A 23424-nucleotide genomic window follows, 5' to 3' on the forward strand; every position below is an offset into this window, starting at 1 on the left:
TATGGTATAAGAACATGGTCCAGTTTCATTTTTCATGTGTGGCTGCCTAGTTTTCCCAGCACCACTTGTTGAAAAGATGGTCTTTTGTCCATTGGATATTCTTTCCTGCCTTGTTGAAGATTAGTTGACCATAGAGTTGTGGGTCCATTTCTGGGTTTTCTACTCTGTTCCATTGATCTGTGTTTTTGTGCCAGTACCATACTGCCTTGATGACTATAGCTTTTTGTTGTTGTTTTAAAAGAATTTATTTATTTACTTGAGAGAGAGTGAGAGAGCAGGAGGGGGTGAGGGGAGGGGAGGCAGAAGCAGACTTCTGGCTGAGTGGGAGCCCAACACAGGGCTTGATCCCAGGATCCCAGGACCTGAGCTGAAGGCAGATGCTTAACTGACTGAGCCCCCAGGTGTCCCCGTGACTACAACTTTGTAACAGAGCTTGAAGTCTGGGATCATGAAGCCTCCCGATTTGCTTTTCTTTTTCAGGATTAGTTCAGCTGTTTCAGGGTCTTTTGTGGCTCCATACAAATTTTAGGACTGTTTGTTCCAGCTCTGTGAAAAATGCTGGTGGTATTTTGATAGGGATTGCATTAAATGTGCAATTGCTTTGGGCAGTATAGACATATTAACCCTGTTTGTTCTTTGTTTCCACGAACATGGAATTTTTCCCTATTTCTTTGTATTCTCTTCAGTTTCTTTCATAAGTGTTCTATGGCTTTTAGAGTTTAGATCTTTTACTTCTTTGGTTAGGTTTGTTCCTTGGTATCTTATTGTTTTTGGTGCAATTGTAAATGGGAGCAATTCCTTGATTTCTTTTTCTGCTGCTTTATTATTGGTGTATAGAAAAGCAACAGATTTCTGTACATTGATTTTATATCCTGTGATTTTGATGAATTCATATATTAGTTCTAGCAATTTTTTAGTATTCTGGGATTTTTTTACATAGAGTAACATTTTTCTGCAAATAGTGAAAGTTTGACTTCTTCCTTGTCCATTTGGATGCCTTTTATTTCTTTTTAAAGATTTTATTTATTTATTTGACAGAGAGAGTGAGAGACCACAAGTAGGCAGAGAGGAAGGCAGAGAGAGAGCAGGGTAAGCTGGCTCCCCCGCCAAGCAGAGTGCCCGATGTGGGGCTCGATCCCAAAACCCCGAGATCATGACCTGAGCCCAAGGCAGGGGCTCAACCCATTGAAGCCACCTGGGCACCCCTTTTATTTCTTTTTGTTGTTGATTGCTGAGGCTAAGACTTCCAGTACTGTGTTGAATAGTAATGGTGAGAGAGGACATGTAATCAGAGACTCTGGTGCCACCTGCAGTCCCCAAACGCTCGATTTCCTGGGGCATAGCAGCCTTGTTCCTTCCCTCTGTCACCATCTGCCAGTCCGAGTCTGACCCCACGGGACTCCCAGTGGGCCAGGGTTGGACAGAGTCCTGGTGTGAGTCTCCACCCAGAGCAGGGTCACATGAGCAGTTGATGGGACAGGCCCAGAGGTGAGAACCATAAAGGGGACTGTTCTTCACCCCATATGCCCCTCTCTTGTGTCCTCTCCTCCCTGCCTCTTCCTCAGGGTTCTGTGGTTCCCCACTGGCCTCTTTGATTCTTCCCGATTAAAGGCGTGGTGCCCCAGTTTTGCCCTCTGCTGTTCCCAGGGGAACGCCGTGGGCCAGGGGTCAGGAGGGAGGCATTTCTTTTCTTCCTCCAGGCCTCGGCATCCTCTGAGGGGCTGGACTAGATAATCTCTCATGTCATTTCTGCCCCAGCTTTTGGTGGCTCTGCGACATCCAGAGTGATTCACAGAATTCCTGGGGAGAATGTCTTTGTAGGCAGCTGTGGCCAGATCTGAGTGTAGGATTTCCAGAGTCTTCTCTGTCTCTTCAGTCCCTTAATCCTACTTAATCCATGGTTTGCGGCCTCCCCTGGATTTCTGGGCTCTGGTCTCTTCAAGATGCTCAGAGAGACACCAGGGGCCTCACAACCAGTCTGTGCATGTTTGTGATGTTCCCCTTGTCCCAGCCCTGGGACCGCTAGTCGCCTCTACTCTGGCCTCAGCCTGTCTAGGTCTGGAAGAGAACAGTCCAGCCTGCAAGTCCCAAGAGCAAATGCTTCGTCATCCTCTGGCTTCACTTGCACCATGACCTTAACAGCAACCAGCCTCAACTTCAATGCGCTCTGGAGGGCTCCTCTGACTGGGCCTCACAAGGTGTCCAAAATAATGGGGGTCCCGAGGCTGGGGGACAGCAGGACTGACTGAGCTCTTTGGTGCCTTTCTGCAAGCCCCCGCTAGCCCTGAGCCCAGACCTGGGAGGTCGCAGGGAACATGGTGTGTGAAGGCTTCCCCTTGGGAGGTGACCACTGGCCTGTGGCAGGTCCAACAGATGGGGCTTCTACTCTCTTCCTTCTGTCCTACTCAGGGACGCAGAGCTCTGTGCCTTTATGTTTGGCAGCGTTTTCGATGGGGAGTGTTAGCCCTGCTCGCGGTGCTGACAGACACACGGTCTGACTGCTCTTTCCCTGCACCTTGAACTCAGGGTCCATCAAACTCTGCGACGTCACACCACCCTGCACAGGCGACCCACCTCAGCCCCACACCCCTTCCCAGCCCTTGGAATCCCCAGAACTTCCCGACGCTCTCCTCAACACTTTATTCTCTTCCCTGACTTCACCTGGACCCAGGGGATACCCAGTCCCCTCAGGGACATTCAGCCATGCCCACCGCCCCTGCGTGTGGCTCTGCCCTCTGCCCACCCCAGCCGGGGCCGTTCCCCAGTCGCACACCCGGGAAGGCAAAGCTGGGTCATCGTCTCCCTTCCGCAGGCCTACCGGCCAGCAAAGGAGGAAAACCTGAAGTGAGAACCTGCGGCGGACCATTCAGCCCACTTCACAAACCACTGAGATCCGGACGTCAGGGACAAATCCGGCTTGGAGGGGGATTTCACCCCCCCCCCATGACCTGTGTGAAGAGGAGTCTAACGGGCGGCAGTGAGGCGGGCGTGGGAGGCCCCCTGACGCCGTCCGCTTGAGGACCCCGGCTCCCTGACACGGTCAGGCCGCTGAGCCCTCGCACCTCCCCCGCGGCCCGCAGGCCTGAGACTGCACCCGCCACAGGGCCGGTGAGCACGGCAGTGACATTTCCTTAGGACGAAGTAACCCGGCTTATTCGTGGCGGGTGCCTGAAGCCACACACACACGGTGACACCCTCTGGAGTTCCCTCCGTGCCGCCTATGGTCAAGCTTACTTTATAAACTAGGCACTAATTTATATGGATTTGGAAACTACTAAGACACTAGCAAGAATAACAGAGAGAGCAATTATGATAACATCCTGTAATCAGCGTTCTGTGACTACGGTTGACCGCGGAACTACAACTAGGGAAGGCAAAGCCACAGATAAAGGGGTTCGTAGGTCATTACAATACGCTCACATCACCTGCCCCTCGTGCCCTGTTACCTTATATAAAATAGGGACATTAGCTCTTCTTTCCCTGGTCTTATGAGAGTTAAATGAGGTGAAGTGTACGCTCTGTAAAACGGAAGGAGTGTAGAAACGTTGACAATCATGACTAGTCAGTAATCCACGGTGGTTTGTGGGCCAGGGGTCAGGGAAAGGATGTTGGCTTAGAGTGTTTCTTCTGCTGCAACAAAAATTTTCCCCTTTGTTTAATTTTATCTTTACTTTTTTTTTTTTTTAAGATTTTATTTATTTATCAGAGAGAGAGAGGGGGAGAGAGCGAGCACAGGCAGACAGAATGGCAGGCAGAGGCAGAGGGAGAAGCAGGCTCCCTGCCGAGCAAGGAGCCCGATGTGGGACTCGATCCCAGGACGCTGGGATCATGACCTGAGCCGAAGGCAGCTGCTTAACCAACTGAGCCACCCAGGCGTCCCTTATCTTTACTTTTTTAAAAAATTTTATTTATTTATTTGACAGACATAGATCAGAAGTAGGCAGAGAAGCAGGCTGAGATAGAGAGGGGAAGCAGGCTCCCTACCGAGCAGAGAGCCCAATAAGGGGCTCGATCCCAGGACCCTGAGATCATGACCTGAGCCAAAGGCAGAGGCCTTAACCCACTGAGCCACCCAGGTGCCCCTTATTTTTACTTAAAAAATTTTTTAAAATTTATTCATTTGAGAGAGACAGAGACAGAGACAGAGGGAGCAGGAGCAGGGGGAGGGGCAGAGGCAGAAGGAGACGCATGCTACCCGCTGAGCAGGGAGCCCAACATGAGGCTCCATCCCAGGACCTGGAGATCATGACCTGAGCTGAAGGCAGACATTTAACTAACTAAGCCACCCAGGCGCCCCCCAATTTTCCCCTTTAGGCTTACCTCTTTGGGTTCAACTGCTGCTTCTGGTAGCTTCTCTTCATGTACCAAGAGTAGAAGTAACACAGTAGAAATCATAATACCAAGTGAAACACACCTGTAAAACTATAGAGAGTTTTTGGTTTTCCTGGCGTTCCTGCTCAGGGGAGCTAAAATCCACAATCTTCCCTCTTGAGTCGGAAACCCCATTTCTTCCCCACTGTGGGTTCCTTTCCTGCTCACCTTCCTTACTCTCTCGTGACTATCACGCTCACACAGAACACTCAACTTCTGACGCTTCTAGTCACCACGTGTGGGGGGTTTTACCCCACACCAAGCAATTCTCTGTGACACCAGCCGGGTGTGTTACAACTTAACTCTATTCTGACACCGCCAACCAGGAGACAAAACCAGATCCCACAGGTTAAAGGTTCAGTCCCACCAGACCACCCCCACCGCCCTCCGGATGCCAATCACAAGCAGGAGGCCCCTGGGTTACTCACAAGACTTGGCCACAAAGCAGAGTTTCCCCTGAACTCCTATACCTTTGGATTTGATGAATTTGCTAGAGCAGCTCACAAAACTCAGGGAAACACTTACATTTGCCCTTTCTTAAAGGAAATGATAAAGACACAGACGACTATCTGGACGGAAAAGATGTGTAGGGTGAAGTATGTCAGAAGGGGCGTGGAATTCCCATGCGCGATCTGGGCACGTCCCTCTCCCAGGACCTCTGACTGTCCACTGACTGGAAGCTTCTGCACACCAAATTTTTTGGATTCTGTGGAGGCTTTGTCACATAGTCTGGATGGATCATTAACTCCATTTCCAGCTCCTGTCTGGAGGATGGGGATGGAGAGGGAGTTTCGAGCTTCTAACTGGGGCTTGGTCTTAACTGGTGACCAGCCCGGCCCACCCAGATACGACTTAGAACAAAATTCACTCCTGTCACCCAGTAAATTACAAGGGTTTCGAGAGCATTGTGTAGGGACTGGGTCAAAGACTAAATATTAGAACAAAAGATGTTCCTAGTGCTCTCATCACCTGGGAAATTATGAGGGTTTTAGGAGCTTGTGCCAAGTCTGGGAGCAGAAACCGATGATCTATTTTCTGTCACCTCCCAGCTACAAGGAACACAGACCTCTGAACCATTCACTGGTGGATGGGGCGGTGCGGCATGGGTGGAGTAAAGACGGGTGGTTCAGTTTTTGGGTGTGTTTTCTTTATTCTGTTTTTTAAAATTTTAATTTAATGGAGTTTAAATTCCAGTATCATTAACATACAGTGTTACAGTTAGGTGTGCAATATGCTGACTCAGCACTTCCACAGTCGCCGGTGCTCCCCTCAGCTCCGTTCTCCGGTTTCCCCCATCTCCCCTGCCTCTGGCAACCATCACTGTGTTCTCTGTGGTTAAGAGTCTGTTTCTTGGTTTACCACCCCGTCTTCCCCCACCTTGCCCATTTGTTTGGTTTCTTATATTCTACATATGAGTGAAATCATATGGTATTTGTCTTTCTCTGACTATTTCATTTGGCATCATACTCTCTAGCTCCGTCCCTGTCATTGAAAATGGCTTTCATTTCTCGTGCAGCTGAGTAATACTGCTGTGTGTATGCACACCACACCTTCTTTATCTGTTCTTCAGCGGATGGGTACTTGGGCTGCTTCCATAATTTTTTTTAAAAGATTTTATTTATTTATTTGACAGAGAGAGATCACAAGCAGGCAGAGAGGCAGGCAGAGAGAGAGGAGGAAGCAGGCTCCCCGCTGAGCAGAGAGCCCGATGTGGGACTCGATCCCAGGACCCTGAGATCATGACCTGAGCCGAAGGCAGCGGCTTAACCCCCTGAGCCACCCAGGCGCCCCTGCTTCCACAATTTTGCTATTGTAAATAACATTGCTGTGAACCTTGGGGTGCATGGATCCCTTTCATTTAGTGTCTTCATGTACTTTGGGTAAATACCCAGTACTGTGATTATTAGGTCATAGGGTAGCTCTATTTTTAACTTTTTGAGGAACCTCCATGCTGTTTTCCACAGTGATCGCACCAGTTTGCCTCCCCACCAATAGCACACGAGGGTTCCTTTCTCTCCACGTCCTCGTCCTCGCCAACACTTGTTGTTTTTTGTGTTTTTGGTTTTAGCCATTCTGACGGGTGTGAGGGGAACCATTGTAGTTCTGCTTTGCATTTCCCTGATGCTGAGTGATGCTGAGCATGTTTTCATGTGTCTGTTGGCCATCTGGAGGTCTTCATTAGAGAAATGGCTGTTTATTTCTTCTGCCTATTTTTCAATTGGATTATTTTTTAAAAAGATATTATTTATTTATTTGACAGAGATCACAAGTAGGCAGAGAAGCAGGCAGATAGAGAGGAAGGGAAGCAGGCCCCCTGCTGAGCAGAGATCCCGATGTGGGACTCGATCCCAAGACCCTGAGATCATGACCTGAGCTGAAGGCAGTGGCTTAACCCACTGAGGCCCCCAGGCGCCCAGATTATTTGTTTTTTGAGTGTTGAGTTGTGTAAGTTCTTTATATATTTGGATATTAACCCTTTATCAGATGTGTCATTTCCAAATATCTTCTCCCACTCCATAGGTTGCCTTTTTATTCTGTGTTTTGATTTAAGTCCCCAAACCGAAGGCCGCCTGTCCTGTCCTTCAAGTGCTTTTGCTCAGGCTGATAGTAACACCCTGTGCCAAAGCCCCTTTGCTTTCAGCTCATCTGCTGAGAGTCCAGATGTCAGATGTCAGCTGCTGCCACTGTTCTCCAGCCAACCATTCTTTTCTCTCTCTTGCATCCTGAAACTTTGTATCCAGGGATCGGACTGAGAGGAGGGTGCCGCTGCCTGTTGGCTTTCTGTTAAAGCCAGTCACTTCAGTCCAGGGACGTGTTCGTTTTCGTGTGGTGTTCTGGGCAGAACAGGTCCCTGACATTATGTCCTGTTCTTTGTGGAGCCTTGGACGCCACTGTACACTTGCAATCAGCCCGAGTGGCGGTAGGGGTGGGGTGAGGGCTCCCAGGATTCTGGTTCTGTTCTGACCAGAACTTGGACCATCCACTGCAGATCAGAGATTTGAGCACCTGGTTTAGTGGACAGTGGGGTGCCAAGCTGCGTGATGATCGGCAGGTTCTGGCTCTGGGCTGTGCGGCTCTTGTCTCTGTGGCCTCCCCTCAGCCCCTGTGGTACCCGTTGTCATAAACCCATTAGGTTAATCTACTCCTGTGGCTCCTCCGACTCCTCTTCATAATCGTCTATGCTCTTCTTAGCCTTTTGAATTCCGTACACTTTTTAGAATTAGCTTGTCAATTTCGACAAAAGTCCCCACTAGGATTTGGATAGGGATTGTACTGAAACTATGGGTGACTTTTGGAAGAGATGACAGCTTCACAATAGCAGTCTTCTGGTCCATGAACATGGTATATCTTTTATTGGCTTCCCATCCCATGTAGAGTAAACTCCAAATTTGCAAAGTCTTTCTTGGTCTGGCCTCTGCTTCCCTCGCAGACATACCCTCCCCTCCTCCCTCCCTCTCTCTCTGATCTTCATTGACATTTTTTGGGCTGTGTTCCTTCTTTCTCCTGAACTTATCCTTATGGGGTAGCTTCCTCCTGAGTGTGCCCTGGTAGCAGCAATTTTCCAAAACAGCAGGACTCCTCCCCCAGCTGGATCCTGTTACTCAGAGGCAAGGTGACATGGTTGATGCCGGGCATGGCAATGATAGTTAACAAACTGTATTGCACACCTGTCATCTGCTCAAATGATGAAGCCTAAATCTTCCACATAAACGCACATGCAATGGTAATGATGTGAAGTGATGGGTGTGTTAGTTGGCTCAGCTGTGGTAATAATTTCACGATGTACACATGTCTCAAACCTTCAAGTTGTACACCTTAAATACATGTCAATGATATCATATCTCAATAAAGCTGTTGAAAAAGGAGAAGAGAAACAGGAGCCGTGGAGTCAGACTGTCTAGGTATTAATTGTGCCTCTGCAGAGTTATTAGCTCTGTTGCCTGGAGAAGGTTCCTTATGTTGTTCACTCGTTCTTTGTCCAGCGACCCTTACACAGGCAAGATCACCGGGTGGGTGTGAGGTCTGTGCTCCACACAGAGGAGGTGCTCGTGCAGTTATTCCTATATATTTAGGAATCTCCTCAGTTCCTACAGAAACAGCCAGGCACTCTCCATAACCCAAAATTCTTCTAATTTTCCACACAGCAAAAAAAATTAAGTTACTCAGAAAATGCAATAACGTCACTCTCTCCCTTTCACGTCAAACATTCCCCCAAGTGTTCTAAAGCATCTAGTAACGCCTCTCGAGCACAGACCGTCACTGGTGGTTCCAGATCCCAGTGAGGCCACTGACTACGATACCAGTTGGTTCCAATTGTAAAGAGAAAACGGGTCCATAAAATAGAAAGTAGATAAACACTGATGAGAACCGGCAAAAATCCCAAGTGGAGCCTCAATATTTAACCATCACAACCTGATTTATTATCTTTGTGTCAAAGTGGCCATATTACTTTACTTTTTAAAATAATTGTTCGGGACGCCTGGGTGGCTCAGTTGGTTAAGCAGCTGCCTTCGGATCAGGTCATGATCCCAGCGTCCTGGGATCGAGTCCCACATCGGGCTCCTTGCTCGGCAGGGAGCCTGCTTCTCCCTCTGACCCTGTCTGCCACTCTGTCTGCCTGTGCTCGCTCTCATTCTCTCTCTCTCTGACAAATAAATAAAATAAACAAAATCTTTAAAAAAAATAATTGTTCGAAATCTACCCCCTACCCCAGCCTAATAGTCTCTTGAGGTCTTGGGTCTCAGGGCCAATTCTGAGTGAGTTGTTCTCTAACTAGAGAGCGAGTCCTTTGCTGTAGTGGCTTGTGGGTGCTGCAAGGTGTCGCTTTCAGGACTGGTCTTCACAAGTGGATGGCGGCGAAGGCTAGGACTGTGTCTTGGTGGCTGTGGGGATGTCTGTTTGGCACTGAGCCTGTGGTTCTTTTCTAAGCACTTTGTCTAGGTATCTGCTTCCCCAGACTATAATCTTCTAGAAGATAGGGTGTTGTTCTTCTTTTAAGTTGAGAAATATTTGACAGTTAATAACTGTATATATTTAAGGTGCACAATTTGATGATTTGATATACATAATACATTGCAAAATAATGACCACAATTAAGCTAATTAACATATTAGTCACCTTATATAATTACATTTTGAATGTGGTGGGAACACTTATGATCTACTCCTTTAGCAAATTTCTTTTTTTTTTTTTTTAAGATTTTATTTATTTATTTGTCAGAGAGAGAGGGAGAGAGAGCGAGCACAGGCAGACAGAGAGGCAGGCAGAGGCAGAGGGAGAAGCAGGCTCCCCGCCGAGCAAGGAGCCCGATGTGGGACTCGATCCCAGGATGCTGGGATCATGACCTGAGCCGAAGGCAGCTGCTTAACCAACTGAGCCACCCAGGCGTCCACCTTTAGCAAATTTCAAGTATACAATAAAATATTAATTATGGTCACTTGGTTTCACATAACATCTTCAGAATTTATTCATTTTGCACAACTGAAACTCTGTATCCCTTGACCAACATTTCCCCATTTCCCCTCCCACCAGCCCCTGGTAACCACTTATCTATGATTTCTGTGAGTTCAACTTCTTTAGATTCCCCGTACAGTGAGATCAGGCAGTATCTCTCTTTCTGTGTCTGCCTTATTTCACTTTGCACAATGTCCTTCAGGTTCACCCATGCTGAAAATGGCAGAATTTCCTTCTTTTTGGCTAATGACATTCCATTGAATATACATGCCATATTTTCTTTCTCTGTTCATACTTTAATGGACATTTAGGTTGTTTCCATTACCTTGGCTATTATTAAATAATGTTGAAATGAACATAGGAGTGATTATTTCTTTGAGATCCTGATTTCATTTCTTTTGGGCGTATGTCCAGAAGTGGGATTGCGGGATCATCAGGTGGTTCTATTTTAAATTTTCTGAGGAACCTCCATACTATTTTCCATAATATTTTACCAATTTACATTCCCACCAATGTTGGATTATAAAAAGAAAAAAACTTTGCTTTGTTATTGAGTTGTATGGCTTCCTTACATATTTTTTTCCTTACATATTTTGGATATCAAATATATAGTTGTAAATTTTTCCTCCCATTCTGTTGGTTGCCTTTTCACTCTGTTGTTTCCTTTGCTGTGCAGAGCTTCTAATTTAATGTAATCCCATTTGTCTATTTTTGCTTTTGTTGGCTGTGATTTTGGTCTCCACATCCAAAAAATTATTGCCCAGACCAATGTCAAGAAGCTCTTTCCTATGTTCTTCCCTAGTAATTTTATGGTTTCAGGTCTTATATTCAAGTCTTTACTCCATTTTGAGTTGTTTTTTTTTTTTTTTTAAAGATTTTATTTATTTATTTGACAGACAGAGATCACAAGTAGACAGAGAGGCAGGCAGAGAGAGAGGAGGAAGCAGGCTCCCTGCTGAGCAGAGAGCCTGATGTGGGGCTCGATCCCAGGACCCTGAGACCATGACCTGAGCTGAAGGCAGAGGCTTTAACCCACTGAGCCACCCAGGCGCCCCTTGAATTGATTTTTGTGTACGATGTGAGATCAGGGTCCAACTTCGTTCTTCCGCAATCTTCTGCATCCAGTTTTCCCAACACCATTTTTACTGAGGAGACTACCTTTTCCTCATTTCAGCATTCTTTTTTTTTTTTTTTTTAAAGATTTTGTTGATTATTTATTTGACAGACAGAGATCACAAGTAGGCAGAGAGGCAGGCTCCCTGCTGAGCAGAGAGCCCGACTCTGGGCTCGATCCCAGGACCCTGGGATCATGACCTGAGCCGAAAGCAGAGGCTTTAACCCACTGAGCCATCCAGGTGCCCCTCATTTCAGCATTCTTGTCAAAGATCATGACCTACGTGTTGACTTATTTCTGGGTTCTCTAGTCTGTTCAATTGGTTTTCATTTGTTTTTATGCCAATACCATACTGTTGTTTATCGTAGTTTTGTGATGAATTGTGAAATCAGCAAGTCTGATACCCCTAACGTTGTTCTTTTTGCCCACAATTGCTTTGGTTATTCTGAGTCTTTTGTGGGTCCATTTGAATTTTAGGATTGTTTTCTATTTCCATAAGAAATGCCATTGGGATTTTGATAAGGATTGCATTAAATCTGTAGATAACTCTGGGCAGTATGGACAGTTTAACAATATTAATTCTTCCAATCTATGGACATAGGATATTTTCCTATTTGTCTACGTCTTTTTAAATTCTCTTCATCAGTATTTTCATGTGAAGTTCTTTCAACATTTTGAGTAAGTTATTTCCTATGCATTTTGTTCTTTTTCTTGTTATTGTGAATGAGATTGCTTTTCTTTCTTTCTTTCTTTTTTTTTTTTAAAGATTTTTTATTTGTTTGCCAGAGAGAGAGTGCACACAAGCAGGCAGAGAGGCAGGCAGAGGCAGAGAGAGAAGCAGGCTCCCTGCTGAGCATGTAGCCCTATGCGGGACTTGATCCCTCATCACCTGAGCAGAAGGCAGCGGCTTAACCGACTGAGCTACCCAGGCGTCTCAATGAGATTGCTTTTTAAAATTTTTTCTTTTTTGGATAGTTTGTTGTTTGTGTAAAATACATTGATTTTGTATGTTTACTTTGTATCCCACAACTTTATTGAATTTGTTTATTATTTATAACAGGTTCATTATTGTTTAGTTTTTAGAGTTTTCTATGTATGATCATGTCATCTGCAAATAGAGATAATTTTATTTCTTCTTCTATATGGATGCCTTTATTTCTTTTTCTTGTCTAATTTCTGTACCAGGACTTTCAGTATCATGTTTAAAAGAGGTGGCAAGGGGTGCCTGGGTGGCTCAGTGGGTTAAAGCTGCTGCCTTCGGCTCAGGTCATGATCCCAGGGTCGATCCAGGGTTCTGGGATCAAGCCCCACGTCAGGCTCTCCACTCAGCAAGGAGCCTGTTTCCCTTCCTCTCTCTGCCTGCCTCTCTGCCTACTTGTGATCTCTGTCAAATAAATAAAATCTTAAAAAAAAAAAAAAAGAGGTGGCAAGAGTAGACGTCTTTGTCTTGTTCTAGATCCTGGAAGGACACGTTTAGTTTGTTTCCACCATTGGTTATGAAGTTACCTGTAAGTTTTTCATATGTGGTGTTAAGATCCTTCTGTACCTATTTTGTTGAGTTTTAATTGTGAAAGGGTGTTAAACTTTGTCAACTGCCTTTTCTGCATCTACTCAGATAATTATGTATTATTTTTCATTATGTTGACATGCTATAACTTCACTTTACATATGCTGAATGCTGAACTATCCTTGAATTGCTGGGATAAACCCCACTTAGTCATGGAGCATTATCCTTTTAATGTGCTGCTGAGTTCATTTTGCTAGGATTTTATTAAGAATTTTTGGATGTATGTTCATCAAGGATGTTGGCTTGTAGTTCTTTGTAGTGTCTTTTTTTTTTTTTTTTAAAGATTTTATCTACTTATTTGAGAGAGAGAGAGAAAGAGAGAGAGAGAGAGAGAGTGAGAGAGAAAGCATGAGAAGGGAGGTCAGAGGGAGAAGCAGACTCCCCATGGAGCAGGGAGCCTGATGCAGGACTTGATTGGACTCCAGGATCATGACCTGAGCTGAAGGCAGTAGCTTAACCAACTGAGCCATCCAGCTGCCCTCTTTGTAGTGTCTGTGCCTAGTTTTGGTATCTGGTGATTTGGCCTCATTAAATGAGTTTGGAAGTGTTCCTTCTGTTTTTTTGGAAGAGTTTAAGAAGCAATGGCATTCATTCTTCTTTCAATGTTTGGTAGCACTCACCCATGAAGCCACAGGTCCTGGTTTTTCCTCTCTTGCTTTCTAGACAAAACAGGGAGCTCATCACTAGTCTTACAAGAAATGCTCAAGATCGTTCTTCAAATTGAAATGAAAACTCACTAAACAGCAATGTGCAAGCACAGGAAAGCATGTCTCACAGGTAAAGGTAAATATATGGACATATACAGGTCAATGTATATGTAAAGGCACCTATTGACTTTTATATTAGGGTGGGGAAATTTGCCGGGGTATGCCTGTTCTTTCCCCCCACAGAAGGAGGTCATGGTTAAGAGGGTCTCTCATGGGTCTGCATATGGCAGTAGTAGACAGCAGGGGCACCTCTGTGTGGGGCAGCTATGGAGCTGGGCATTCAGGGGCTTGCATTTGGGAGGTGGGTGGTGGCTCTGGTCTGGGGTTGGGGTTCAGGGCACACCAGGGGCAGCTCTGGCTGGGGAAGGGGATGTAAGTCCATTTCTACCTCCTTCTCTCCAGCACCTAACACACATGGCAAAATTCTTAAGAAATAGCAATATTAAGGAAGAGTTGGTTGAAATGTATAAATTTAAACTAATTTAAATGTCTACGGATAATGGATTAATTAAACGTATTTTGATACATCCAAACAAGTAATCACTTGGCATTCCTTAGAAATCAGGCCAAGCTTGATTAGGTGGGTGGGAAGACGCCCACAGTCTAGCATTAGGTGAAAAGGGTGGTTATAGCAGAGTTGAGGAAGGAGGTCATCACTGTGCATTGGGGTGGTGTAGGGTCTCTTTTTGTCCTGGTTGAGGAAACGTCAGGGTGAAGCGGGGAGCAGTACGACCTCCTCCTCCAAACAACCTATGGGTTAGACATGGAGTTCCTTGAGTGACAGCCAGATCACTACCCCGTGATGGTCCGAGGAGGTCTTGGGATGCCGAATCTGTTACTTAGGTGGTTTCAAGGTTTTTGTTTTTGTTTCTTGGCTAACAAAAAAATGCAGTGGTGAACATTTTACTACGTATTTTTTTTTTTTTTAAAGATTTCATTTATTTATTTGAGAGAGCGAGAGCGAGATGAGAGGGGAGAAGGTCCGAGGGAGAAGCAAACTCCCCGCACAACTGGGAGCCCGAAGCGGGAGTCGACTGCGGGACTCCGGGATCCCGCCCTGAGCCGGAGGCGGTGGTGCAACCAGCTGAGCCCCCCAGGCGCCCGTATTGCTTTTTAATGCCTGTTTAATTGCTTTCTTGGGATAAATCCCCAGGACAGTTACGGCTACATTGAAGGTGTTCGATGAAATATCTGTGACTGGGGCGCCTGGGTGGCGAAGCCTCTGCCTTCGGCTCAGGTCACGACGCCGGGGTCCTGGATCGAGCCCCGCCTCGGGCTCCGGCCCCGCCTCGGGCTGCGGCCCCGCCTCGGGCTCCCCGCTCAGCCGAGAGCCTGGTCCCCCGCTCTCTGCCGCCCGCTTGTCCCCTCTGACCCTCCGCCCGGTAAACACGTGGACTCCGGGGCTGCAGCCCAGCCCTGCCCAGGCGCTTCCCGTTTTGCGAACGAGGCTCCACTCTGGGAGCGGAGACGCGCGCGGCCGGCGCAGTCGCGGCGTCGGGCGGAGGAGGGCGCCCCCTGCGGGCTGGAGGACCAAGTCGCTCCCGCCGACCTCCTCCCTCGGGCCGCCCGCGCGCCGTCCCCTGCCCTCTGGCGCCCCCTTCCGGGAGACGCCCGGCAGCGGGGCGCCCGGCGGGAGGGTCACTTCCGCCCCGCGGGCGGCGGTTTTCCCGCCGCGAGGCCGGTCCCGCCCTTTCTCCCCCGCCTCCCGCCGCCGCCGCGGCACACCCCGTCCGAGCTTCCGGCCGTGCAGGGGTGATGCGCGGCCCCCACAGGTCTGCGGCCTCCGCCGCGCCTCCCCCTGCCGGGCGCCCTTCCGTCGAGTCCCGCGCAGACGCGTCTCCCCGAGGAGATCTTCGTCGGCTCCTCTCCGGGCTGGAGCGGCTCCTTCCCGGGCGCCCCGGGCCCGCCTCCGGGCTGGGGGCGCTCGCGGGGCATCGTGCCGTGGGCGACGCCGTCCGCTCCGGACGCTCAGCGCGCGAGCTGGCCCCACGCCGTCCCCCCGGCCCCGGACGAGGCCCCCGCGCACTGCGGGGCTCCGGGCGCGGCCGCTGAGGGCGGGCGCGGGAGGCCCGCCGCGTGGGTCCCGCCCCGGCCCCGGGGGCACCCGCTGGGAGGTGGGCGTGGCCAGCGAGACGCGCCGCGGGGCGGAGCCGCTTCGGGTCGGGTCGGAGGGAAGGCGCGTCCCCGGAGCGGGTCGCGTTCCCCGCAGGGAGCAGGGTCGTGTGACGTCCCCTCCGGCATGCGGTCGGGCGGGGGAGCTGCCGGAGGACCGGAGGGGTCGGGCCGCGGGCGGCCGCAGTTAGAAGCGCCCGGGAGGGGCGGGAGGTAGCACCTGCCGGCTGGGCCCGCGCTTGCCGCCGCGGCTCCGCTGGGACCACCGCCGGCGGCCCTGGATTCGGAGCAGCCCTGCCCCCTCAGCCCAGGTCAGCACTTCGGAGAGCGCGGGAGGTGGGGGCCGGTCCCAGGAAGCAGGGGTGGGCGGCCGGCCTGTTCGGGGAACGCGTGCCCGGCATGGGTGTCCCAGTAGGGTCATTGTGGTCCTCCAGCGGGTTTGCATCTGGCTCCGGGTGGGTCACACCTCCTGAGGTCACTGTGGGGGACTCCATTTGTGTCTTGCACCACGGAGTCCGCATTCTCCTTGATTAATGGTGACCGTTACGTGGAGAGGAGGGTCTAGGGGCCGAGAGTGCGGCCCGCGGTCTCGGGGGAGGGGCAGGGCCCTGTCCTGCTTGCTTGCAGGGTTTGCAGGGGGGCGGAGGGAGTGCAGGGAGGGCACCTGGGGCACGGTGCGGGAAGGCGGGCCGAGCGAGAGGGAGCACCCATCTTCCCTGGGCTGGCCTGGCCGAGGTGCTGCCCTCCCCCAGCTCCACCTCTGTCCCCAGGGCTCCAGGGATACATCTCTCCTCCAGAGCCGCCTCCTGTCCCCGCCAGGGCCCAGCCGCCGGGATGCACACGCCCATGGAGGGATCCCTCTTCCAGATCATCGCCTGCTACCATCAGTACGCCGCCCGGGAGGGGGATGTGGAGACCCTGTCCTTGGAGGAGCTGAAGGCTCTGCTTATGGACAATGTACCCCACTTCATGGAGAGCCTGGTGGGTGGGGTCTGGGGTCAGGTGGGCATGAAGTGTAGGGTGGGTGGTGAGGCTGGAAGCAGTGGTGAGGGGAGAGGTATGGGGAGCTGTCTCCCAGGAGAATTCCTCCTCAGGGGAGGAGCGGTGAGGGAGTTGGGAGGGCAGGGTCCCTGGCAGAGGGAGGTGGATGTGGCCCAGCTTTATTTCTCCTCCTCCCTCTGCTGAGACTCCCTGCCGGCCCCGTGTAGCCCAGGCGCCGTGAGACTTAGTCCCGACTCCAAGCTGCTTATCCCTCTGCTCATCCAGTTTCCGGAGAGAATAGGTCCGAAGTGTGCCATCTGGCCTCCGCCCCATTCGGTCAGCGATCCTGCCCCAAACCTGCCCTTTTAGTTAGCCCCAGGCCCCCTCTCCTGCGACTAGTACAAACCTCCCCATCACCGTGCCTGGGTGAGGACAGTTTGGGCAGAAGCCAGGTAGGGGAGGAAAGGTAGTGTTTCCTTCTAGCTGCTGTCCGAAGGGCCAGCAGAGGCTCCCGGATCAGCCCAGGAGCTCGGAAACCTTGTCAGGCTGCACATCTCCCCGATCAGGCCCTGTATTATCAGGCGCCTGGGAGGCTGCAAGGCTGGCAGGAATGTCTGGTTTGCTGCCCTCTGCCCTCGGTGTCATACCTCAGAGGTCTCTGGACCATCATCTCTAGAGGACGTCAGGTCTGGGGCCTGACTGGAGGCCACCACCTTCCAGAAGGAGCACTGCCTCCTTAGCGTGTTCCCTTACCTACCTCTGGGAAACATCAGAGGAGGGTCTTGCCCTGGGTTTATTGGAGTGTCACAGAGGGGATTAGGGAAACTTTCTTTCCAGAGCCATCTACCTATACCGTGATACCGTGGGGCTGGGCAAGGACAGCCAGACCATCTCACCTGGAGCTCACAGCCCTGCCCAGGGAACAGGGCCCTCAGGGACAGACAGAAGCACAGGGCACGGGGCAGACAGATAGCAGCCTGGGCCTGAGGTGGTGGGGGTGCTGAGCTGAGGGAGAGCCAGGGAGAGCCCGCCCATGCAGGAAGCCCCAGGGGCTCAGTTCAACCAGTTTAGTAGGGGAGATAAGATTAGGTGAGTTAGATGGTGGTGGGTGGTGGTGGTGGTGGGGGGGGTAGACATGCATACCTGCCCACGGGGATAGGGCCCCCCTCCAGGCCCCCCCAGCAACAACTCCCTTCCCCAGAGGCTTCCAGAGGACTCCACTCTGGGTCCCCACACCCACCGGCCAAATCCTACCGGAACCAGCTCTGAGGCCCTGCCTGGGGCTCTTTCTCCTCCCTGGGCTGCCTGCTGAACCCCGCTTTCCTTCCAGCTGTCCCTTCCATCCCAAGTGCTTTTGCTCCTCCCCTCTAGCATTCCGGACCCTCAGCCCTCCGGCCTGCCCGCTCTGGGACGTGCTGGCCAGCCCCAGGGCCCAGGACTTATTCTTTGCCTCATGCAGCACTTTCCGCAGGCGACGCAGGCTCAGTGTCATAAACAGTTCCTGGGCAGATGCCACAGTGTGCAGACATCTGATCCCCCTCCTTGGTTTCCCTGCAATAGTCCTGGAGATGCCAGACATGAGGGGCAGGTGGGCCGTGCCCTGGGGAGCTCCCTGCGTGCAGGAGGGGGCACTGCCTTCCATCCTGAAGCCGCTGGGCCAGGCTATCGCTGCTGGACAGCTCCAGGGGAGCTGGGAAGACAGGCTTAAGCAGCCACCAATGGTGGTCCAGGGCATCAGGAGGCCCGAGGCCACTCAGCACAGCGCAGCAATGGCCAAGCAGCGGGCCAGTGGTCCCCAGGCTCCACGGTCCGCCCACACAGCCCTGCGTGGAGCCTGCAGAGGCCCCTGTCCCCTCTTCTCCTTGGAGTCTGATGCTGCCCCACATGCTTTCCTGGCCTCCGCCTGAGTGGGGTGGGGTGGGGTGGGGTGTGGGGACGCTGGGCCCTGCAGGGCGGTGGAGGCACGGCCAATGGCTGTGGGGCGGGTGGGGGGCAGTGCCAGGCAGGCATTGACCTCCGTGCCCCTCCGCAGGGCCGGAAGGAGCCCTACTACCTCTCGGAGTTGTTCCGGGCTGCAGACAAGAACAAGGACAAGCAGATCAGCTTCGAGGAGTTCCTGTTCGTCCTGGGCCGGCTGCTGACGGACTACCACCTACTGTACCACCGGCGGCTGTGCGCCTGCTACTGCGCCCAGCACAGCCTGCACTAGATAGAGATGCTTGGACCTGCCCAGCCTGCACTAGATAGAGAGGCACCAGCCCAGACGGCACTAGATAGAGACGTGCCAGCCCAGTCTGCACTATATAGAGACGCACTAGGTAGAGACGCACCCATCTGCCTAGCCTGCACTGATAGAGATGCGCCCGCCCGCCCAGCCCGCAGGTGCTGCCCAGGAGTTGGAGCCAGAGCCACTGCAGAGCTTTGCCCCACTTGTTGGCATGTGCCAGAACGGGCACTCCCCTGTGCACACGTGTGTGCAATGCACAGCTGTGAGGGAAGAGAATAAAGCCATCCCACAAACATGCTGGGAATTCCTTGGTCATAGTTCTGGGTATCTGCTGTGGGTCCAGAGAGATCAGCTGCTCCCTTGGGGGTCATCGCCTCCAGCTCCTGCCTGAGTGGGGAGACACAGCCCCCGGCCTCCAGAGCTCCAGTCTGAGTCGGGGGGGACTCTTCTCTTGGGGAACCAGCTGTCTGACAGGCCTCACCTGTACTGTTCTGACCTCTGATACAGAATGGGACAAGAGTCAGGAGGGTAAAGGCACACTGTACAAAGACCCTCTGGGAGGGTCTCCTTGCTCTGGAGGAGACCCAAGGAATCAGGGTAGGATGGGTGCAAAGGAGGAGTGGCGTGGGCCTGCGAAGGTGCCAGGCAGGACCGGAGGAGGATGTGGGTAATTGGCATGGGCTGGGTGGCGTCGGAGATTGTGAGGTGGGTTTTGAACGTGCTGAGTCAGGGACAGGGACTAGGGCAAAGGGCAACATGCCAGCCTGTATTGTGAAGAGACATGAGTGGAACCTAGGCTACTGTCAATCAGGGAAGTCTTCCCGGAGGAGAGAAGGGTTGGGTCTGGGTTTTACTAATAAAGGCTGATGTGGGCATTATTCCACTCGGGGCTATTATGACTCACCAAGTCCTCCTATGGTCTCTGACCCCTCCCAGCAGGGACCTGCCCCTGGCCATCTTACTGTTTATTTTTCTCTCCCTGGGCATCCAGGAATCTGATGCAAAAATCTCTCTGGGTCAGTCTGCTCTGCCTTTAGGCCCTGGGCAGGTTTCTTCTCAGAGGGTGGTCTGGGAATCCCTGTGCTCAGAGTACTGTGACATCAATGAGGAGTTTTCCAAGAATGATGGGCCGTCACCATTGCCCCTGTGCCCGATACGGGGGGTGGATGTCATTTACAGGACGTGGTTGGGTTCCCTCCCTCAGCTAGGTCTGTGTGCCACAGCAGGGCGGTGCTCTGTGGGCTGAACCGGGGCCTTTGTTTCTGGCCAGTCAAGCTCTGAAGCACCGTGTTGCCCCACGGCTCCTGGGCCGGGCCTGCCACTGATCCCCTTTGCACACTTGTTGTCTGCTGGTGCCGACGCTCAGGACTCGGCTGGGCCCAGCTGTCCCCTCCCAACCTTCCTGCCCGCTCCCTTGGGTCTGCACTTCCCCTGGGAGGGGCGTGTCCTGCTGTACCGGGGGTTGGGCCCTGTGCTGCCTCCCATAGGCCTCTGAGTCACGACCAGAGGTGCAGATGGCCGGGTAAGCCAGGCTGCCCCCTTGCCCCAGGCCCAGGGGAAGAGCCTTCTGGCCTGTCTCACCGACGGCTGGGTTCCGCAGACCTCTGCTTGCAAAGGGGTGGCTCAGCCTGGATCTGCCCTTTCCCGGGTGGGGGCAGGGGTTTCTACACCAGCTCTAACCTTGTGTCCTCGGGTTGGGGGCAGGGTTTCTACACCCGCTCTAACCCTGTGTCCTCGGGGTGGAGGCAGGGTTTCTACACCCGCTCTAACCCTGTGTCCTCGGGGTGGGGGCAGGGTTTCTACACCCGCTCTAACCCTGTGTCCTCGGGGTGGGGGCAGGGTTTCTACACCCGCTCTAACCCTGTCCTCATTTCCTCGGCCTTGGGCACAGGGTTGGTGGCGCTAATTGGGACACATACCCAGGACTGAACTCTTTCCTGTAGGTAGGAACAGCTTCAGTTCCCCCTGGGTTGCCCCATGTCCGTAGGTCTGATTACAGGCTCTACCTTTTCCCCTGAAGCGCTTACCCAATTCTTAATGCCGGCTTCTGCAGGGTCACTCAGCCGGCCCCCTACTCTACCTGGTGGTCCGGGGGAGCTTCTCTGGGGCAACTTTCAGGGTCTTGCTGGTCAGCAAGTTCTACTGTTAAGCACAGGATGCTGGGAGGAGGTCATGGCTTCTGTCTGCCTTGGGTCTCCACCACTGGACCTGGGGTCTTGTGTTCTTGATTTCTGGATAAAGAAAACTATCTCCACTGGGACTGTTCTCAGGGACTAACTTCTAGGGAGACAGCTCTCTTTTTCTCTCTTTATAAAAAATATTTATTTGTCAGAGAGAGGGAGAGAGAGCACAAACAGGGGGGAGCAGCAGAGGGAGAGGGAGAAGCAGGCTTCCCGCTGAGCAGGGGGCCCGATGCGGGGCTTGATCTCAAGATGCTGAGATCATGACCTGAGCTGAAAGCAGATGCTTCACTGACTGAATGAGCCAGGTGTCCCAAGGGAGGCATCTCTTGCAGGGTCAGGGGTCTGGGATGACATCATCTACATCAACCTCATCCTCACCCCCACAAGACAGGTCAGCATTAGCCCCAACCCAAGCTCATGAACTAATCCTAAGGAGAGCCTCAGAAAAGTCACTTTGTCGTGTCTCTCTGGGGCCCTCTGTTCCTCGTCTGTAAAATGGGGATTATGATAGTACCTACCTCATGGTTTACAGAGCGTATGAAGTGGGCTGATGTAGGGACAGCACTGGAAGTTTACAACAGTTCCTGGCACATGGTGGAAGCCCAACCAGTGTTATTTTGCTATTACTTGTTCTAATTATTGATTGTTGCTGCTGTTACTGTGCTTGCCAGGCACTGTGCTGGGTCCTGGGGAGACAGAGACGGGAGGTCCAGTCTGGGTCCTTGAGGGCTCACAGTCCGGCTGGACAGTTGCCAGAGGACACGCCCACCCAGCGCTCACTGGCACTGCACTAACCCAAGTACTTGACACATTCTTTGTGGACACTTTTTATCCGAGTATAATACATAAGATAAGTTCACAAACCATCAGTTTATTTTTTTTTTTAAGATTTTATTTGTTTATTTGATAGAGATTACAAGTAGGCAGAGAGGCAGGCTTTGGGGGGTGGGGAGGGAAGCAGACTCCCTGCTGAGCAGAGAGCCCCGATGTGGGGCTTGATCCCAGGATCCTGACTTGAGCCGAAGGCAGAGGCTTTAACCCACTGAGCCACCCAGGCGCCCCATCATCAATATTTTTCATCTGTTGTTAATCCTTACAATAACATATAAGGAGCTTCCATTTATTTTTCAGGAGGAAGCATTTAAAAAATTAAAAACATTTTAAAAAAAGTACTATTTGTTTTTTTTGTCAGAGAGAGAGAGAGAGAACACAAGCAGGCAGAGTGGCAGGCAGAGGCAGAGAGAGAAGCAGGCTCCCCACTGAGCAAGGAGCCTGATGGGGGATTCCATCCCAGGACCCTAGGATCATGACCTGAGCTGAAGGCAGCGGCTTAACCCACTGAGCCACTCAGGCTTCCCAAAAAGTTTTAAATGTTTAATTGTGGCAAAATATGTATAATATAAGACTTACCACCTAAGTGTTCAGTTGTGTTAAGTACGTTCACGTTGTTGTGCAACCAATCTCCAGAGTGCTTTCATCTTGCAACTGAAACCCTAGAGGCACTAAGTCTCTCCATTATCCCTCCTTCAGGCCCTAACACCCACCATTCTACTCTCTGTCTCTACGAATTTGCTACCCTAGGGATGTCCTGTAAGTGGCATTAAAGCATACTTTTTGTGATGGATCTCTTTCATGTAGCGTGATGGCCTCAAGGTTCATCCGTGTTGTAGCAAGTGTCCAAGCTTCCTTCCTCTTTGAGGCCAATAATATTCCATTATGTGAATATGCCACATTTCGTTTATTCCTTCATCCTTGGATGGACACTTGGTTGGTTTCTCCATTTCAGCTTCTGTGAATAATGCTGCTGTGAACACGGATATATGAATATCTCTTTGAGGCCCTGCTGTCAATTATTGTGGATGTAGACTCAGAAGGGGAATGACTGGGTCATATAGTAATTCTGTTTCTTTTTGAGGAACCGCCACACTGTTTTCCACAGCAGTGGCACCATTTTACATTCCCACCAACAGTGTACAAGGGCCCCAATTTCTGCAACGCCCCCGCACTTGTCATTCTGTTTTTGTCAATAGCAGCCAATCGCACGGGTCTGAGGTGATATCTCATTGTGGTTTTGATTTTATTTCCTTAATGATTAGAGATGTGGAGCATCTTTTCATGTACTTATTTGCAGGTCTTCTTTGGAGAAATGTCTATTCAAGTCCTTTTTCAATGGGGGTAATTTTGTGGTTGAGTCGTAGGTGTTCTTTATATGTTCTGGATACTAACCCATTATCAGATGTATGATTTATAAATATCTTCTCCCATTCTGTAGGTTGCAGGGAGACTCTATTTTTTATCTCTTTCTAATGATTGTGATAACTAAGGCACAGAGAGGGTAATTGGCCCAAAGTCACACAGCTATAAAGTTAATGATGCAATGAAACCTGAAGGGCTGTGGAAACAGGAGAGGGAAGCGAATCCCATCTACTTCCTCCCAGGAGGTGATGATGGCACCGGGTCATTACCTGCTGAATGCAGGAAGGAAGAGAGGAGAGCTTTTTTGGCAGACTCATGTTCTTGTTGGGTCATGTTCTGGCTCATGATGCTTGGTGCCCTGACACATGTGCACTGGGAAGCTCTGGGTGAACTGCCTCACCTTCCCGGGTGTCAGCCTTCCTGGCTGCATTTTGGGTGGGTTCTGTGCACTACCTTCCTGATAGGCATGTTCTGAGGCTCTCTGTGCTTTGTAACGAAGAAAGATGCACCAC

The 23424-nt window shown here is 51.1% G+C and overlaps 1 protein-coding gene across 1 annotated transcript; it reads left to right on the forward strand.

Annotated features, from left to right (window-relative positions):
• Positions 1 to 14991: 14991 nt before the first annotated feature.
• LOC101670946 (protein S100-A15A) lies at positions 14992 to 18828 on the forward strand. The gene is made up of 4 exons (XM_045086935.1): positions 14992 to 15327; positions 16145 to 16306; positions 17766 to 17894; positions 18339 to 18828. Exons 2-4 carry the CDS (start codon positions 16160 to 16162, stop codon positions 18513 to 18515), a joined length of 453 nt encoding a protein of 150 aa, XP_044942870.1. The 5' UTR covers positions 14992 to 15327; positions 16145 to 16159; the 3' UTR covers positions 18516 to 18828.
• Positions 18829 to 23424: the final 4596 nt, after the last annotated feature.

The sequence above is a fragment of the Mustela putorius genome, unplaced genomic scaffold (assembly GCF_011764305.1).
Source record: "Mustela putorius furo isolate JIRA1106 unplaced genomic scaffold, ASM1176430v1.1 tig00000997_pilon_pilon_pilon, whole genome shotgun sequence".
Taxonomy (NCBI): domain Eukaryota; kingdom Metazoa; phylum Chordata; class Mammalia; order Carnivora; family Mustelidae; genus Mustela; species Mustela putorius.

Bases quoted from the DNA above. Each gene is read 5' to 3' on its own strand.
- LOC101670946 (XM_045086935.1), top strand. From the start codon at position 16,160: ATGCACACGCCCATGGAGGGATCCCTCTTCCAGATCATCGCCTGCTAC. The intron at 16,307-17,765 runs GTGGGTGGGGTC...TGCCTCATGCAG, and splicing joins CCCACTTCATGGAGAGCCTG to CACTTTCCGCAGGCGACGCA. The intron at 17,895-18,338 runs GTGGGCCGTGCC...GCCCCTCCGCAG, and splicing joins ATGCCAGACATGAGGGGCAG to GGCCGGAAGGAGCCCTACTA.